At 44.3% G+C, this 13,880-nt stretch overlaps 1 protein-coding gene across 2 annotated transcripts in view; it reads left to right on the top strand.

Moving 5' to 3' along the window:
- The window catches only part of LOC146191956 (uncharacterized), an 84,383-nt gene that overhangs the window by 40,075 nt on the left and 30,428 nt on the right, over positions 1-13,880 (top strand). For both annotated transcript variants that reach the window (XM_084602349.1, XM_084602347.1), the window contains exons 3-5: positions 32-233; positions 3,420-3,523; positions 4,841-5,043. In XM_084602349.1, the coding sequence (XP_084458475.1) occupies positions 32-233; positions 3,420-3,523; positions 4,841-5,043 (509 nt within the window). The remainder of the gene's footprint in view (positions 1-31; positions 234-3,419; positions 3,524-4,840; positions 5,044-13,880) is intronic.

Here is a 13,880-nt window from a genome sequence, read left to right as displayed (position 1 = left end):
TTCGTGCGAACTACTCTGTAATCGTTCACAGGTCGATGACTTCACCAGCCTCACTCGGGCAGAGGTGCTGGCGCGCATGAAGCGGTACGCCCTGGGTTTCCAGCAGCATGGCGTACTACCTGGCGATCGGGTCTGCGTGCATCTGAAGAACAGCGTTGAGAATCTCATCGCTATGTACGGGTGTGTCTTGGCTGGCGCGACCATCGTCCTCGCCAAAACATCGCTCACCGAGGGTAAGGCGCTGGCAGAAAAGCGAGGCGTGTCTTTAAATGGGTAGGGACATCAATATTTTGCAGGAATTTTTTTTTTGTAAATATTGCGTATCAACCCTGTAAGCAAAGAGCACGCTATTAGAAGCAAACGATCACATTACATAATATATTACCGTATTATTAGTACAGAGCAGTTTCGGTTTCGGTTCGTAATTGTCAGGTTTTTACTTCACGTCAAAAAAACAGAAGACACGACATTGACATGTCACTCGGACCAAGCAATCGCGAAGACAAAGAGTAGGCGCCTCGTCTGCTCTATCATGACGGAGTCGCACTGCGGACATAGTTGGTCAACTGCATCCGTAAACAGGTTTGCGTAGTTTTGGCGTTCCTGTGACACCGAGCGATTACGAATTATTCGGAAACATGCCAACCACGAATAGCTGTCGCCAACTCGCTCTCGATCAACTTGTTGCTCTTAGCCGTGCCGATGACGGGATGTGCTCGCTTTGCTGTAATTTCACCCAAATTCCTTTGCCATACGAGCGGCTGGGAAAAAATAAAAAGTCGAAGAGGCTATGACTATGAATGATGGAGAGTGCGTAAATACTCGATGGTTACACTTTGAATCGCCCTGATCGAGGCACTGCTTTTATGCGCCTTTGTGAGCTCCGCATTTGTATGAGAGAATCTGGTGCAAAATGAGAAAGAATTCGGAACTTTTAACAAACGAAAATGGCCATCGGGTATAGCTTTAGCAAATGTGAACTAAAATTGACAACTGCTAAAATTGCAGAACGTACAATCAGCGCGGAGCGACGGTGTGACCAGGGGCGGCGAGCAATGCTGCAGGCAGCCTGCAACAGTTGTCGGTGCTATATATATATATATACTTCTGGAGAGCAAATTAGGCCGTTTCAGGATAGTAGCCATACACAAGTCTTACCGAGGTTATTTTATTTTGAAATGGGCTTCCTACAATAAAGCAGTGACGGCAGACGAACCTTTATTACAGCGCTGAGTCGTTGACATATTTCGGAGTGCCGTCCGGCAAAACCGACTAGGCCCAGCGACGAGTAGGGTATGGAGAGAGCAATGCAGTTCGTCGCCTTGCGTACCCGCTGGAGGCGCTGTTGCCGACGATTCTGCACTTGTAAAGGCATGCTACTGTTGTACGTGTATAGAGGAAGCCTGATAACTTTTGTCGTTTATGATACAAAGCCAAGGAGTGCTACACTGTGCCACTGCTGCACCGCCCGGCCACTTCTGGTCTCGGCAACGGCGATCGACAATGCCACCCGCAGGCCGTCGCCGCACCGTCTGCGGTAGCCTTCACAAATTCTAGTGAATGAATAGTGCCATCAAGTATAATTTTTGCTGTAGTGAGCTGTCGTGTTGTTCATGCGTTAAAACCGTTAGAACGCTGTCACGCTAGTATAAGGAAAAGTGCAGTAAAGGAGCCGAAAGGGGCCTACCAGCAGCATTGTCTATTACGTCGTGCAATGACGTCACAAATACCTGATTATGCGTTTTTCAATTTACTTGCGCCACAGCCAATGCGCTAGCAATAGGTCGTGATTGTTAGAGAGAGTATTGACGTAAACTTAAAAAAAAGAATAAAATACTTCCTATGCTTCGCTTGAGTTTAATACTTGACTGTGGTGATCTTGTTGTTGTGGCTGTAAAAACAAAGAAAAGAAATGCACGGGCCTATTACTGACTCTGTAGCTGAGGTACCTTCTCTGCCTCGTGCGGAAAGAAGAGTGAAAGTAGAGAAGAAAGATAGTAAACTCTGTTCGAGTGCGTAACTCGGTGTTTGTCCCCTCAGGCTCCAACCCGCCGCAGTAGCGACTTCTCGCACCGCGGATTGCGGGCCACAGCTCTGTCTGCTAGGGCTGCACGTCGGGGCTAGAAGGCGACTGTAGCGTCAAGCCCCCCGTGGCGAATACTTTCGAGAATAAACCCCATAAGGCATAGCTGGAGATGAGTGGCGGAACCTATCTGGACAAATGATGGATATATTTTCGGAATTGTTTTGACTTGTGAGGGCTTCGTGAAAGCTCGACCAACTGCTAAACGCAATCCGCTGTTCTACTTCTGTCATTCGTCTTGCCACAAACAATAAAAAATGCACGCACTAAGCCCTTTACTCTACTGTTTCATGCACTATCGCAACTGTTCTAGGGAACCCATTTCTTATTGTCTCTGATCTCTGCACCTACCGAGATATTATTCGTTGCGAAACATAGCTGCGCTATATGTAGCAATAACTTCAGTATCTGGTAGAGCGGCTTGGAAATCTCGACGTTGCTTTCAGGGGTGGCAGCAAGGTATATCTCAGAAACGCTGTAGAAGGAGCGCTTATAGCATATGATATAGAAGTTCATTTTTCATGGATGGATGGATGGATTGATTGATTGATTTATGAATGAAAGGATGGATGGATGGATAGATAGATTGATTAATGTATTGATTGATTGATGTATTGAATGAATGATGTATTGATTGATTGATTTATGGATGGATTGATGGACTGATTGATGGATTGATTGATGGACTGTTTGATGGATTAATTGATCGACTGATTGATAGATTGATAGATTGATTAATTAACACTATAGAAGGAGTGCTTATAGCATGTGATATTGCAGTTTATTTTCATGGATGGACGGATGGATAGTTGGATTGATTGATGTATCAATGGATGCATTGATTGATGGATTGATTATTTGAAGGATGGATAGATGGATTGATTGAATAATGGATGAATGGACTGATGAATAGATTGATTGATTGATTGAAGATTGGGTGGATTGATGGATGAACGGAAGGACGGACAAATAAGTAGGTGGGTGGATGGATGAAATTGTAAAATTTTAGGCTTTCTTACACGAATGAGCGGTGTGATCAGTTAACGTAGCGAGGAAGACTTTTCTAGCAGTGTGGCATTGGATGGAGAGTTTACACACATCATGACTCCTGCAAAGTGCAGTCTTGAACAGTGAGAAAGTTTGCAAAATTTTTGTCTACCTTTTTTGCTATTTATCGTTTTCCATCATTAATTCTAAGTGAGTAGCCACATCTACTGCCCTGGTGCTACCCCACTTAGAGGCGAAATTCTGCTCCCTCGGTGGAGTTCTTGAAGTAATTTTATTCTATTGAAGATTGCCGAGATGTTTATATAAAAGCGGTTGTTTGCTCTTGCAGGTGAACTCCGATACCAAGCACACGACAGCGATAGCACGCATATGCTAACAGACGAGCAGTACACAGAGAAAGTCCTCAAAGCTGTTACGGACCTCAACATGAAGGTAGGTGACGGCATTGCTGAATGTGCTTTTTGTTATGTGAAGCAGCAAAAGACACAGGAAATATCCCAGCAAAGAAGACTTAAGAAATCGCATTCGACGTGCCATGTGAAAGAATACTCCTTACTCAGGGAATGGGTAAAAGCACGACACAAATGCAGTGCAACTAGTAGTATATGTGTCACTTCACGGAGCCGAACATCAGGCCAGGGCAAAGCAAATTGACGAAGCAAATCAAAGCAAGTGAAGCGAAGGTAGACCGATATAGCGTCTTCCACGCCAATAAATTCCGCATCTGTTATAAGTAGCTTTTCAGTCCAAGGCAGTTTTTTTTTTTTTGCCGCCAAGTAGCGATGCTGCAAAGAAGCGTGTATATCTCACGTCTTTCATTTCGCTGATACATAGTGTTGCTGTGGTGATTATTCTCTTCCAGTATTGTTGTTGTGTGTCATGGGCTTGCATGTATACCTACAATCACTCAACTTCAATATCCATCTAAAGAAAGGAGTCTGCAGCCATCACCTTTCAATAACGGTAATAAAAAATGTGAACAGCCTATTCATTCGTGGAAGGTAGATGGGGGTACGGTTTCAATTCTGGCACACCCCACTACTCACAAGAGCTTTTCTCTTGAGAGCAACAACTTGTAACTAAAAAGCGTGCCTCTGACACTAGCACAATTTCTCAAAAACCCACGCAATCGATACGGAAACTGCAGCTGAACGAGCGGACAGTTATCAGAGGCCTAGTGCTAAAAGTGCGCTCATGACCTCTCATATGTGCATGGACTAGTTCGAGCCTTAAGACCGCTTCTGGGGATTTGAGACGCGAGCATGTGCAGATCAGCGCAAGACTCTTTGTTAAATTGAGGTATTTTAGTTTTGCAATGATAGGGAAGACCAATGCACGCAATAAACCTCGAAGTCTGTGCATGTTTGATGCATCATTGTGCAAAAAGCAGTACACGGCTCTTGAATAGCTGCAGCATAGAACAGCCCTCTAAAGAACAGAAATTTCGCGACCTATATTTTCATCGCTGCGTAATTGCTCTGCTTTATTTCTTCTTGGTGGCCGCAGTTTTTAGATTATATGACGACCAGTAGCGAAAGGGGACGCGAAGATGGACAGGAACTACTTGTCCTAGTCATTCCCGTCCATCTTCGTCTCTCCTTGCGTCATTCTTCATCATGAACTTCAACCATCTCGCCCAACTGACGGTACTGCTAAGCTCATATGGTATTTGCTGTAATCTTCTGCATCACGGAGTTTCGATCAAGCGTTCTTTGCGTAACCGTTGCCCCGCCTGTCTTTTTGGCTCAGGGCTTATTCTGCATGGGGCTTGCTGATGGCTTCATCTCAGCTTCGATGTTTGCTTCGCTGGACGAACGAGAGTTCAAGGAGAGCCCGGTTACCGATCCCCGGAATGCCATCCTCGCTGTTTGCTACACGTCTGGGACAACCGGCTTGCCCAAGGGGGCAGAGGTCACACATCATAACTACGTCTCTTGCTTCTATACAACAAGGTAGACACCTATAGCAGAGTCGGCGCGTCGAAGTATGTCTTGCAGACCATACCGAGAATTTTATATATCTATGTGTGTGTGCGTGTGTGTGTGTGTGTGTGTGTGTGTGTGTGTGTGTGCGTGTGCCTGTGTGTGTGTGTGTATGTGGGAACATAGGTCGGCGCTCATGCATTTTGGTGATATTTTGAATTCTGAATTTTTGAATTCTGAATTCTGAAGCGGTCTATTGTCTAAACATAAACACTGTATTTGCGAAATATGTGCAAAGGGAGGCGCACGGGTACGTCAAAATTTCTACTGCATTAACAAGTTTATTCCAGAGGGCTATGCAACGAAAAATGGTAGGGGTAACATCAAGAGATAGAAAGCGTGCAGAGTGGGACAGAGAAATAAGTCAAATTTCCGACATTCTAGTGGAAATTAAGAAGAAGGAATGGACATGGGCAGGACATGTATTGCGAAGAGAGGATAACCGATTGTCGCTGAGGGTAACAAACTGGATTCCAAGGGAAGGAAAGCGTAGCAGGGGGCGGCAGAAAGTTAGGTGGGCGGATGAGATTAAGAAGTTCGCAGGGGTCAAGTGGATGCAGCTAGCACAGAACCGGGTTAGTGGAGAAATATGGGAGAGACCTTCGCCCTGCAGTGCGCATAACCAGGCTGATGATGATGATGAATAAGTTTATTTAAGATTGAGCTCTGGTACTATATGTGACAAAGTTTTTAGTCCTAAATTAATGATAAATTTCTGCGCTGAGTGGTTATCACAATCAAAATCAGCCTAATTGCGGCTTCTCAAGCAAATGGTTCTCCAATGCACATCACATCTGTCTAGTTACTGCCAAAGTAGCTCCCTAAAGGGCTCATAAAGACCAATTTAATAAAATTATAAAGCACGCTCTAGCAATAGGTATCCCATTAATATTCTCTGCAGCTAGCTTCATTAGCACCGAACATATTGATGATTAAAAATGACGCTCACACGCTCCCCCCTCAACTCAACCCACGCCGGCGCGCAAGAAAAACATTAGTTGTGGTGTAACTCTTGTTAACCTTTTTAAATTGCGATATCAATGACGGAAGCTTCTTTTGCATGCTACATTTTTCCCCTATCACTCCCTATTAGTGTAAGCTGTAACATTATTGGGGACACTTAAGCTCATCCTTTAAGAGTATGGCGCGAGAGCGTAAGCTACCAGCCCAGATATAAATGAGAAGGGTTTAATACTGCTGAACCGAATGTGGAGCGAAAGCATTAGCTGCGGGTGACCGAGCGTTCTTAATTCGTCTTCTTCGTCTTAGTCTTCTTCTTCGCCTTCTTCTTCATCTCCTTTTTCGTCTCCACGTCTTCTTCGTCTTCTTCATAGTCTTAGTCTTCCCGGCTGTTCAAGGACAAACGTGTAACTTCCCGGGACAACAAGACGGCCCGAAACCTGGCGCAGTATCGCAATAAAAGCAAACAAGTCGCGATGGCAGTCCACCTTGCCTCGTTCCGGCTCCTAGCTAAGGACCTTACAATGAGTTGTAACTGCTGTAACCATTGAAGATTTGATTAAATTGAAAGACACGCTGAAATCGATTTACACACCATAGTTTCCGGTATCAATCGGTTGGAAACATTGTAACATTGTACTTGCTTCTAGTTCCAGGTTTTCCTTGTTTTCTAATCGATAACCCAGTACAGCGGTGGCGTAGCGGTAGAACATCCGCCTCGCATGCAAGAGGACCGGGGTTCAAATCCCGGTGCCGCGCAATTCTCCACGGGATGAAAAAAAAAAAAATCCGCGTGTCGATGGAATTGCATAAACAGGTTTGTGGTGCGACCTGATGCCGGTGAACACCTCCGGCAACGCACTCCCTCACCAGAATAGGAGTTGGCCACCCTGGTGCAGTAATTGGCCGCAACCTCCTATGATAAGCTCCATTAAACCCCGGCCCTCAGTCACCAGCGGCTGCGGAACAACTGACCACGGCGGCGGTCAGACCTGTGACGAAGCAGGGGGGGCTAAGAAAGCCTGGCTCCGCTGGACAGGCCGCCATTGGAAACTGACCCTGGCAACGTTTAATGCTAGAACCATAGCTAGTGAAGCTAGTTTAGCAGTGCTGTTAGAGGAACTAGAGGACATGAAATGGGATGTCACAGGGCTTAGGGGAGGCCAAATGAGGCATATATTGTACCGAAGGATGGGCATGTACTGTGTTATCGAGGGCTACCAGAGAGGCGACAACTAGAAGTAGGTTTCCTTGTCAATACGTATATAGAAGGCAATATAGATGAATTCTATAGTATTAATGAGAGGGTTGCAGGCATCGTAATTAGGCTTAATAAGCGGTAAAAACTGAAGGTTGTACAGGCCTATGCACCTACATGTAGTTATGATGATCAGGCAGTTGAAAGCTTCTATGAAGATGTAGAACCGGCAATGCGAAAAGTAAAGACGCCGTATACTGTACTAATGGGCGATTTCAATGCCAAGGTAGGGAAAAAACAGGCAGGAGACAAGGCAGTAGGTGACTATGGCATTGGTTCTAGGAATAGCAGGGGGGAGTTACTAGTTGAGTTTGCAGAGCGCAATTACTTACGAATCATGAATACCTTCTTCAGCAAACGGAAGAACCGGAAATGTACATGGAAAAGTCCTAACGGAGAGACTAAAAATGAAATCAACTTCATAATGTGTTCAACCCCCGCCATTATGCAAGATGTAGAGGTAATCGGGAAAGTGCAATGTAGTGACCACATGATGGTGAGGTCCCGAATTAGCCTAAATCTGAAGAAGGAACGCAACAGATTAGTAAGAAAGAAACCCATCAACGAATTAGCGGTGAGGGGGAGGGCAGAAGGGTTGAGGATCTCGCTACAGAATAGGTTTTCAGCTCTAACTGAGGATGGCGACATTACCCTAGAGGGAAGGAACAATAATTTCAGAGATATCATTACTGAGTGCGCGGTAGAAGTAGGCGGTAGGATAGTTAGAGAGGATACCGGCAAGCTGTCTAAGGAGACCAAAGATTTGATTAAGAAACGCCAGAGTATGAAAGCTTCCAATCCAACAGACCAGATCGAATTGGGCGACATATCAAAGCTAATCAATAAGCGCAAGGTGGCCGATATAAGGAAGTATAACATGGAGAAAATTGAGCATGCTGTAAAGAACGGGGGAAGCCTTAAAGCGGTAAAGAAGAAATTGGGCATAGGCAAAAACCAGACGTATGCGATAAGGGACAAGGCGGGCAACGTTATCACTAATATGGAAAAGATAGTCAAAGTAGCCGAGGAGTTCTATACAGATCTTTACAGTAGCCAAAGTAATCAGGACCGTAATGAGATTGGCGGTAGGGAAAAACAGTCAGACGTTCCACCAGTGACGAAGGACGAGGTCAAGAAAGCACTAGAAACTATGAAAAGGGGGAAATCAGCTGGAGAGGATCAGATAACTACAGATTTTCTGAAGGACGGGGGGATATCGTGCTAGAAAAACTGGCCACCTTGTATACGCAGTGCCTGGTGTCATGGACTGTGCCGGAACCATGGAAGAATGCAAACATTATCCTCATTCACAAGAAAGGGGACTGTAAGGACCTTAAAAATTACAGACCAATCAGCTTACTGTCTGTTACGCATAAGGTATTTACTAAGGTAATCGCTAATAGAATCAGGACAACCTTAGACTGTAATCAAGCAAATGATCATGCAGGGTTTCGGAAACGGTACTCTACTATCGATCATATCCATACCATCAATCAGGTGAGAGAAAAATGCTCGGAATATAACCACCCCTTATACATAGCATTCATTGATTACGAAAAAGCATTTGACTCAGCTGAAACCTCGGCAGTGATGCAAGCATTGCGAAATCAGGGCACGAGCCGTACGTGAAAGTGCTGGAAGATATATATAGTGGCTGCAAAGCAACCATAGTTCTGCATAAAGAAAGTAACAAAATTCCCATAAAGAAAGGTGTTAGGCAAGGAGACACAATCTGCCCAGTACTATTCACAGCTTGTTTAGAGGAAGTATTCAGAGACTTGGAATAGGAGCAGTTAGGGATAAGGGTAGATGGAGAATACCTCAGTAATATGCGATTTGCTGATGATATTGCCTTGCTAAGCAACTCGGGCGATGAACTGCAAATAATGATTGATGACCTAGACAGAAAAAGTAGAAAGGTAGGCTTGAAAATCAATATGCAGAAGACTAAGGTAATGTTCGACAGCCTCGGGAAGGAACAGCAGTTTACATTAGGTAGCGAAATACTGGAAGTAGTAGGTGAATATGTCGACTTAGGACAGGTAGTAACCGCAGATCCGGACCACGAAAAGGAAATAACAAGAAGAATACGATTGGGATGGAGCGCATTTGGCAAGCACTCGCAGATTATGACTAGCAGCTTACCGGTATCGCTCAAGAGGAAAGTATACAAGAGTTGCATCTTGCCTGTACTCACCTATGGGGCTGAAACGTGGAGGCTAACCAAGAGAGTTCTACTTAAGTTGAGGACAGCCCAGAGGACTATGGAACGAAAAATGGTAGGGGTAACATTAAGAGATAGAAAGCGTGCAGGGTGGGTCGGAGAAATAACTCAAGTTACCGACATTCTAGTAGAAATTAAGAAGAAGAAATGGACATGGGCAGGGCATGTAGTGCGAAGAGAGGATAACCGATGGTCGCTGAGGGTAACAAACTGGATTCCAAGGGAAGGAAAGCGTAGCAGGGGGCGGCAGAAAGTTAGGTGGGCGGATGAGATTAAGAAGTTCGCAGGGGTCAAGTGGATGCAGCTAGCACAGAACCGGGTTAAGTGGAGAAATATGGGAGAGGCCTTCGCCCTGCAGTGGGTATAATCAGGCTGATGATGATGATGATGATGATGATGATGATGATGAACATAGTTTTACATCCACTGTTCGTCGCCTGTTCATCATTTTCTGTTATCGCTTCTGAATTCGTCTCCGCTGTGTACCTATATATTTTATCTATTTAGTCTCTCTGTATAGGCATTGTGCAGAATATGTACCAGGTTGTGTGGCTGTTTTGGTTGTGTATGCCCACCCCACATGTAATACCCCGTCTGTGGTCTTTAAGGTTACAAAAAATAATATTGGTTGGTTTGCGGTGTTTAACGTCCCAAAGCGACTCAGGCTATGAGTAAAGCCGTAGTGGAGGATTCCAGAAATTTCGACCGCCTGGGATTCTTTAACGTACACTGACATCGCACAGCACACGGGCGCCTTGCTTTTCACCTCCATCGAAAAGTGGCCGCCCAGGATGGGATTCGATCACGCGTCCTAGGTAACAGTAGTCGTGTACCGTACCCACTGCGCCATTGCGGCGGGGTAAAAAAATAATGTACATAATTGAGGGGGCGAGTCCAGCAGCCCCCCTGACGGCGGAGAGAAGGTTTGCGCGGGGATGTGTCTCCAAATCGGCTGCAAGCGGTCGCCTAGAGCACTTTTTGAAATTTTGGAAATTATTGGCTCGACGCAGATATTAGTCAAGTACTCACAGAGACCACCCTATGGATGTTTTACAATAGAATTTTGCTAAAAGTAGCATTCAGGAGCCCTTTTAAGTTCCTATATTTTTTATCAGACCGTCTAACCTTAAAAGCCCTGCAGCGCTTGCATTCTCTAAAATTATATGAATTTTTATCTTCATAACCATTTATTTTCTACTGACTGCATAGCCAGCCAATGTCAATTTCATCTCTTTGATTTTGACTAGTTTGTGAAAATAAGTCGCTTATATATTGTTATACCATCAGTTTCTGTTATTTATTTAAGGTCCCCTATGCAGTTCTTCCTACAATTTAGTTACAGTCTATGCAGCTCTACCTAGTCGGCTTCTATGCCTCATGCACGTAATCTTAATTACACATGCTTATCTCCAAACGAAATTGTCATCGGCGTGTATGGCAGAGGGGAATCCGTCATTAAATCATTTGCAGTTTTTAAATCCGGTAAGTTACCTGACAATGATATGAATTCCGCAAGCACCAAGACGTCTTACCGTGCCTTGTGACAATTGGTTTGAGGTCGAAGTAAAGGAAAAGTAAATGAAAAGTTTTGATATGAGAAGAACATTTATGATCAGATACCACTCAATTATTTTGAGTTATGGTGTTGTTTGTAATCATGGACAACCGGATGATGGCGTTCCAGCTGTGTTTTCAGAAATAACGAAGCTTTTAACGCACTTATCTTCAAGAGGCAAAGAAAGAAACTACATCAATTATTCGCTCTAAAAACATAACAAATGGTTATTTCGTACTCGGTTGTTTATTCAACAGGATAGATGGATAGGCTGCTAGGAAGACAAAGCTAACAACGTGTTATGTCAATCTTCACAAAGTCCTTATGTCGATGTGCGCAATCATTCTTTTATTATGCCATGCAGTATATCACGGTGTGGTCTATCTTGAAGGATGCAGCAGTGAGATTGAGTCTTGTCTCAGATAGAAGGGATAATGTAGATAGAGAGGCAGATCTGTGTCTGCTATAGATGCGAACACGGCCCTGCTGGTGGAGCCCGCGTGTTGATATTTTTGTGCGGGATGGTCAGCTAGGGGATAATTCCGGTGACCGACGTTAGGCTCCGCGTCTTGTTAAGAACTTATGCCGACAAAGGTGGCGAAGAACCGCATTTAACAAGAGTAATCAGGCAACGGAACTAGCTTCAAGGCCGTAAAGCTGATATATTTTGGGACTTCTACACGACCAGTGTGTCGCTGAATGTGAGATAAGATAACGCCTAGCGCAGTTTATTCAGAGATGTTTTATTTAGTCGTAGCATGGAAAATTTGCGGTAGAGGCACCTATTAAAATATTGTTTGAACAACCGCGAACTTCATCTGGCCACAAAGAATTTCTCTTGAACTTTGTGCCGGACTGGTACAGAGTTCATCAAATTACAAAATCAAAGACAAGCGTTAAGCTTTTCATAACATTAACCTGATTTATGCCTGGAATTAACCCTGTCCTGTGCCAGCTGTGGTCCCATTATTCCTAAAACTTTAGTAATTTCTTTCACAAATCTGAGATTTTGATCTCGCGTTCTCTTGAAATGCGATCAGCTACTCTTAACCATCAATGTTTTGTCTCGCCTTGCAATAAATGCTCTACCCATCATTATTTCGTCTTCCACATTTCTACTAGGTGACAACCTGCTTTTTCTTATTGATTGCATTTGCTTCATTCCTGCATCTCAACATTATAGGTATTATCCTCCTTTTTATAGCTCTTCGTGTTCTCAATTTCGGTTGATTTCATTGATTTCATTTATTTAGCCTCCACGGTTCTGTCCTGTAGGTGATTACCGGCTAAGTGCAGCAAATATGTACCTACATCTGAGGGATACCGAAAACCGACATTCATATTCTAAGAATATCTGTTGAATTCGCTGGACTAAATATTCATTGGCCCCGCTCATTGTCGAACGGCCTGTGGTTACTGTCATCCCGTTGCAGACATACGCTCTTACCACTTCAATATCTGTGTCAAAACCTCCCCTTTTCTTGCCTCTTCAGCATTACGCTACTTTTGCCTAATGTTGTCTAGACACCGGGTTCTGGTCGTCGCCACCGAGATCTTGGCAAGGCCTGCGCTCCCCAGCAGCCTACATCACGACAGGCGGATGGCGATAAAGTACCAGCCAATGAAAGTGCGAGCGCGAATCTGTGTCGAGTCACATGATGTCATCTCGTCCTTTTACCCAAGCCTGTACGCGCAGATTCAGTGGCTAATCCTTTATCGCTCATCCGCTTGTCATGACGTTCGCTGATGGGAGAGAAGGTGATGCAAAGGTCTTGTTAAAATCTCGGCGGTGTCGTTCTGGTCTGCCTACTACTCGATTGCTGATCGTTATTTGCAGCGCATGCTGTGACACAATACGCCACACATATATATTACAGACTGCCCTGACATGTAAGAAAAGCTTTAAAAAAAGCATAACGGAGAAGAATTGAACGGAACGCATGATGCTGGCACTAGCCTATTGTATCTCAGGCTATGTATTGTTTTCCGTTAACCAGTTCAATAATTATATTACGTGTATTATCTTTAAATTTTGGCGGCGGCCCGGGAGAAATGCAAAGCTTCGAGCACCTTTAAAGGTATTTATCGAATGATTTCCTACACGCTACAAAATATATTTTCTTTCTTCCTGCGTCTCAAGGGAAACCTACAAAATACAAAAACGTCCAGTAATAAGATACATACGAGCGTCTTTTGTGCTGATGTCAAGTGTTCTATAGATTTAGGAGCAATGCCTGCTGTAATGTGACTGCGGCTACAGGAAGAGAAATGCACTTACTCCGGTTTAGCTATCTGGGCTTCCGGCTCCCGTGAACGATAACAGAAATGTTGCCCCTATGCACGAGTTGTTCCTCAGAAACAGAATCAAAGAACGTGTTTCTTTTCTTTCGCAGACTTATGCGCTTTAACCGCCCTGCAGTGCTCAAACGGGACGCGTGTACGCCATCATGACATAAAAGTAAGAGGCCCAGATGTCTAAAGCCTGCATCACGCATTGTTGCTTCTACGCAGCCGCAGTCACACTGTAGCCGACATTGTTCTTCAGCTGCCCGCTTAATAATAGCCCCCAGAAATTTCGCAAGTCCCTGTCATATGGCGTTTTTGCCTTGTATCGCGGATTTTTTATAGAAAGCAGAAAAAACGAACCACTAAACCCAAAACGCGTCACTAAAATATTATTACACTTACCATTTCCAGCCGATAGTTTAAATGTTTAGTAATGAGCAGAATTAGTGAGCTACGTAAATCCAAAAAACGAAAACTGCCGGGCTACTCCAGACTACTACCAACATCATGCCTTTGGTTCAGCG

Source organism: Amblyomma maculatum, chromosome 4, assembly GCF_055883805.1.
Source record: "Amblyomma maculatum isolate TAMU_Amacu chromosome 4, ASM5588380v1, whole genome shotgun sequence".
In the NCBI taxonomy this organism is placed as follows: Eukaryota; Metazoa; Arthropoda; class Arachnida; order Ixodida; family Ixodidae; genus Amblyomma; species Amblyomma maculatum.
The sequence above is the reverse complement of the archived record's forward strand: the minus strand, read 5'-3'. Positions and strand labels throughout refer to the sequence as shown.